General features: G+C 40.7%; 1 protein-coding gene across 1 annotated transcript; it reads left to right on the forward strand.

Annotated features, from left to right (window-relative positions):
* Positions 1-508: 508 nt before the first annotated feature.
* Positions 509-5,370, forward strand: LOC144805534 (uncharacterized). Its single transcript, XM_078672069.1, has one exon. It carries the CDS (start codon positions 1,212-1,214, stop codon positions 3,483-3,485), a length of 2,274 nt encoding a protein of 757 aa, XP_078528195.1. The 5' UTR covers positions 509-1,211; the 3' UTR covers positions 3,486-5,370.
* Positions 5,371-5,811: the final 441 nt, after the last annotated feature.

Consider the following 5,811-nt stretch of genomic DNA (forward strand, 5'->3'; position numbering starts at 1 on the left):
GGTTTAGCGTGAGAAAACTGCACCCTTTTAAACTAGGCGCTTGGAAGGAGAAATGCTTTAATTTCTCCTTCCTTTTCTGAATTTGCATGCGTGCTGCACTGTGCAACATGCATACAAGGTTGGAAAAGGTTTCCCTCATGTCTAGGCATAGTATTTTGTACAGGAAGGGTGTCCTTCCTGTAGAAAACCTATGCTGGGCTCACACACACACACACGCTAGCGCTCTGGTGCTAAGGTGTGTGCATGGCGCAGGGCTGCTGTAATCAGTGCCGGCGCAAGGGAAAGGGAAGGAGAGAGCCATATCTTTGAAAATATGGTGCTCTCCTGCTCCCTCCCTGTCATGCAGTGCAGCCTCACAGGGGGAGGCCTGCGCCACATTGCGTGGAGATTTGGTAAATCTCCCCTGAAATGTCTTTTACAACCAGATAAATATTGTGATTTCTCATTCTATTTTGTTTCAATTTAGTAATTTTAAATATCTTTACATCCTACAGATAACAAGCCTTGAATGTATGAATTGACCATCAATAATAACGCGAATGCTGTAAATCTTCAATAATAGCAGAAATATTGAGCTACAGTATTCAGGAAAACATCAGCGCAGTCGGCGACAGAGGAACCTGCACACAAACTGACAGATCCCGGATGAAGCATCAAGGGCAGTTCAGTGATTGTAAGAGTCTGAGCTGTGCACCTCCACGCCACAAGACGAAGAAATGACCTTAGGAAAATTAAGGCAACAACAATAACAAACCACCTCCTGAATAAACAAGTGTCAAATACTAACTTTGATCAATGTATCGGTATGATGTGATTACCGCAGTGCTCTATTTTCTAAAATGAAGACAAGCCATCATTCCGTGCTCTAGGTGAATTGTAAACTCTTTCTGGCCAAACCACAGTAACAAGCGAAAAGCACAACAGAGCGGAGCCAGACAACTGACGGGTAAAGGAAAGAGGAGCTCTTCTATCGACAATACAACAGACTGTCCCAATTTGCACCAGCCAGAAGGAAGATACATCTTTACCTGCAAGCGTCCACAGCCATAATCCAATCTAAAGGCACAATCCCCTACAAAGACACATTCTACGTATTAGGAGTGTGGCAAATATTTGGTGGCTATTGTATTTTATTGTTAAAACAGAAATCAAACGTGCAAAATACTGCACACATTTAAAGTGTGTGAGAAATCACAAGTGCTTTATCAGCCATGTTGGCCCATCAGGAACTACAGTCAAGGGATATAGACCATTATATACCCGACCCACAGACACTAACCAAGAAAGAAGAATCATACACATACAGCAAGAGCTTTAGTTTGTCATCACTACTCAAGCTTCATCAGCACACGTACACAGGACAAAAACCATTCAAGTGCAGTGAATGTGTAAAGTGCTTTAGTCAGTTATCACACCTTCAAAGACACAATCAAACACACACAGGAGAAAAACCATTCAAATGCAGTGAATGTGGGAAGAGCTTTAGTCGATTATCAAACCTACGAAGACATCAACAAACACACACAAGGGAAAAACCATTCAAGTGCAGTGAATATGCAAAGTGTTTTACTTTCTCGTCACACCTACAAAGCCATCTGTCTAACCACATAGGAGAAAAAAAATTCAAGTGCAGTGAATGTGCAAAGTGCTTCAGTAAGTCATCACACCTACAAATTCATCTGCGAACACACACAGGAGAAAAGCCCTTTAAATGCAGTGAATGTGGCAAGAGCTTTAGTCAGTTACATCACCTACACAGACATCAGCGAACACACTCGGAGGAAAAACCATACCAGTGCAGTGAATGTGGGAAGAGCTGTAATCGATTAGAAAATCTACAAACACATCAGCGAACACACACAGGGGAAAAACCATACCATTGCAATGAATGTGAAAGCATTTTTAGTCGTTACTCAACATTAAGGATTCATCAGCAAACACACACAGGGGAAAAACCATTCAAGTGCAGTGAATGTGCAAAGTGCTTTAGTCGGTTATCAGGCCTAAAAAGTCATCAGCGAACACACACGGGGGAAAAACCCTTTCATTGTAGTGAATGTGACAGTAGTTTTCACAGCTCTTCAGCATTAAGGTATCATCAGCGAACTCACACAGGAGAAAAAACATTCAAGTGCAATGAATGTGTCAAGAGCTTTAGTAAATTATCAGTACTACAAGGTCATCAGCGAACACACACAGGGGAGAAACCATTCAACTGCAGTGAATGTGGGAAGAGCTTTAGTAAATTATCAGTCCTACAAATTCATCAGCGAACACACACAGGGGAAAAACCCTTTCATTGTAGTGAATGTGACAGTAGTTTTCGCAGCTCTTCAGCATTAAGGTATCATCAGCGAACTCACACAGGAGAAAAACCATTCAAGTGCAATGAATGTGTCAAGAGCTTTAGTCAATTATCAGTGCTACAAAGACATCAGCGAACACACACAGGGGAAAAACCATTCAACTGCAGTGAATGTGCAAAGTGCTTTGGTCAGTTATCATACCTAAAAAGTCATCAGCGAACACACACGGGGGAAAAACCCTATCATTGTAGTGAATGTGACAGTAGTTATCGCAGCTCTTCAGCATTTAGGTATCATGAGCGAACTCACACAGGAGAAAAACCATTCAAGTGCAATGAATGTGTCAAGAGCTTTAGTCAATTATCAGTGCTACAAAGACATCAGCGAACACACACAGGGGAAAAACCATTCAACTGCAGTGAATGTGCAAAGTGCTTTGGTCGGTTATCATACCTAAAAAGTCATCAGCGAACACACACGGGGGAAAAACCCTATCATTGTAGTGAATGTGACAGTAGTTATCGCAGCTCTTCAGCATTAAGGTATCATGAGCGAACTCACACAGGAGAAAAACCATTCAAGTGCAGTGCATGTCTAAAGAGCTTTAGTAAATTATCAGTACTACAAGGTCATGAGCGAACACACACAGGGGAGAAACCATTCAACTGCACTGAATGTGGGAAGAGCTTTAATCACTTATCAAACCTCCAAACACATCAGCGAACACACACAGGGAAAAAACCCTATCATTGTAGTAAATGTGACAGTAGTTTTTGCGGCTCTTCAGGATTAAGGCGTCACCAGCAAACTCACACAGGAGAAAAACCATTCAAGTGCAATGAATGTGGGAAGCGTTTTAGTCTCTTATCAAACCTTCAAACACATCAGCGAACACACACAGGGGAGAAACCCTATCATTGTAGTGAATGTGACAGTAGTTTTCATGGCTCTTCAGCACTAAGGTATCATCAGCGAACACACACAGGAAAAGAAACATTAAAGTGCAGTGAATGTGCAAAGAGCTTTAGCCGATTGTCACATCTACAAAGTCATCAGCGAACACACACAGGGGAAAAACCCTATCATTGTAGTGAATGTGACAGTAGTTTTCGCAGCTCTTCAGCATTAAGGTATCATCAGCTAACTCACGCAGGAGAAAAACCATTCAAGTGTAATTAATGTCTAAAGAGCTTTAGTCAATTATCAGTTCTACAAAATCATCAGCGAACACACACTGGAAAAACCCTAACATTGTAGTGAATGTGACAGTACTTTTCGCGGCTCTTCAGCATTAAGGATTCATCAGCGAACACACACAGGAGAAAAACCATTCAAGTGCTGTGAATGTGCAAAGTGCTTTAGTCAGTTATCACACCTTCAAAGTTATCAGCAAAAACACACTTGGGAAAAACTATTCAACGGCAGTGAATGTAGGAAAAGCTTTAGTAACTTATCAAACCTCCAAACACATCAGCGAACACAGAGACTCTGGAAAGAACTTAAGAACATCAAAAATAATATTGACCCCTTAGAGACAAAGACAAGAGCAGAACAGTGCAGTTATTGTGAGAGGAATGAATTACGGAAAAAAATTTAATTCAAATTGTGTGGGACATTGAAATGCCAGATGATAGAAGACCGGACTAGCAGTAAAGAAGGAAAACAGATAACAGTATTTGCAGAGTTATAAAAGTGTTTGTTTCCAGTGATTGTTCACTTCCGTACACATAGCAAAGCAGCATGATGTACCAGGATACACAGTGGGAGGCTAGCACAATGTGGACTAAAAGAAAAGAAAAATTGTTGATTTTTATTTGGTGAAGAAGAGATACAAAGGAAAACATTCAATCGCACCTGACCACACTACCTGTAAAAGCAACACTGAACAATACTGGGACTAACAGTGGTATTTTCAGATAACTTGTCGGCTTAGTGATAAAACCTATAAACCAAACACACCCAGAGTGGACATGTTGTCAGGGCTCTGGAGATGGAAGCTTCATTGGTAAAATGTATGTATTGCTATTAACAAATGCCACTGCAGTATATGTAATGAACTAAAACGAAGCACAGGTGTTCAAGAAATAACCTGTTTTTAGATATAAAAGAGCACATACCTTGTTTTTAAGTAATGTTTGCTGCATCTTTTACACACTGTTATCGGTTGCTGGATCAGCTCGTGCCTCGGGCCTTATAACTAAGTGTGACCCGTGGCTCCTTTCCGACATGGCTCTCCCTATTCAGTTTGTGACTTGCCAAACTCTTTCTTTTTACCAGAATTGAGCCATTGTAAGCAGCCGACTCTGTTTGAAGAATGTGGTGAAATAGCGAAATCCCACATGAAAAGCATATATGTGCCAGGACAATCAGTTGCACTCCCAGCAACTCGTCTCCCACACTTGATTGTCCCTTGTCCTCAAACGTTCTAAAGGATTTGTCGTATGAATGCCAGAAGTGGCAGTGACATTCATGAAGCTAACGCTAACAGGAGTGTGTGGGAGATAGAGAGGGTGAGAGATAAAGAGAGCGAGAGAGACAAAGAAAGGGGCGAGAAATAGAGAGAAATGGAAGGAGAGGGAACGGCACGTTATATGTACTCACCTAAAAATAGAAGAAGCAGCCGAATACATGTCAATGAGTGACATCACCAGAGAAACGGGCTGAACACCTGTGAATTTATATGTTTATTTTTAATACCTATAGACCCATGTCATGCCAATAAACAGGGCACAAGTAAGGAAAATAGTATGGAGCGCATTATCATATGCAAATTACAGTGACGTCACATGTAGTGACATCACAAGAAGTGATGTCAGGTCCTTATAATAATTTGTATGTGAAAGGTTGACGGCCTGTTTTAAAAACAAAAAACAAGAAACATATAATAATGTAAAAATACGTTTTTGGTTTCAGTTTTTATACATCATATGTTTTTCCCACTTTTAGTTTGTAACTAAACTCGGAAATGACTGAAAGTGTAAATATTTTTAAACAGATATGTGGAACTTTGAAATTACATTTTTAAACAATTTTCAGCAAATAAATAAAATGTGCTTTTAATTTGCGTTTGTTTCCTGATGTTATTCTTTATCCAGCCCCTAAGCCCCAAAGTGGTTCACATTTACTGTGTATTAAGCAAAGAAGGGCTAATTTTGTCAAGTTCTCTGTTCCTCTCTTGCGCCGCTCACACAAACAAACAGTCGCAGGCTAAGGAGCTAGATGGAACTGAGTCAAGTCTCTAGATAATAGTGGGGGACCCCTTCAAACTGTGGCTACCCCCGACTTGTGCCATGCTGATAAACCTTTCTTGACCCCCACCGTATGATCTACTCTGATTTTTGGAGGGACACACTTCCACAGATGACCATGTTAAATCTAGCTTCGCACAACCCACTGAGCATTCCTGCAGGTGTGGTACTTGATAGCAAAGGTTTATTGTCAGCATTATTTACAGCAGATAATAAAACAATCACAATTCTTGTCGATTTAAAACGACTTAAGCACA

The sequence above is a fragment of the Lissotriton helveticus genome (assembly GCF_964261635.1).
Source record: "Lissotriton helveticus chromosome 1_1 unlocalized genomic scaffold, aLisHel1.1 SUPER_1_unloc_14, whole genome shotgun sequence".
Classification (NCBI taxonomy): domain Eukaryota; kingdom Metazoa; phylum Chordata; class Amphibia; order Caudata; family Salamandridae; genus Lissotriton; species Lissotriton helveticus.

Bases quoted from the DNA above. Each gene is read 5' to 3' on its own strand.
- LOC144805534 (XM_078672069.1), top strand. From the start codon at position 1,212: ATGTTGGCCCATCAGGAACTACAGTCAAGGGATATAGACCATTATATA.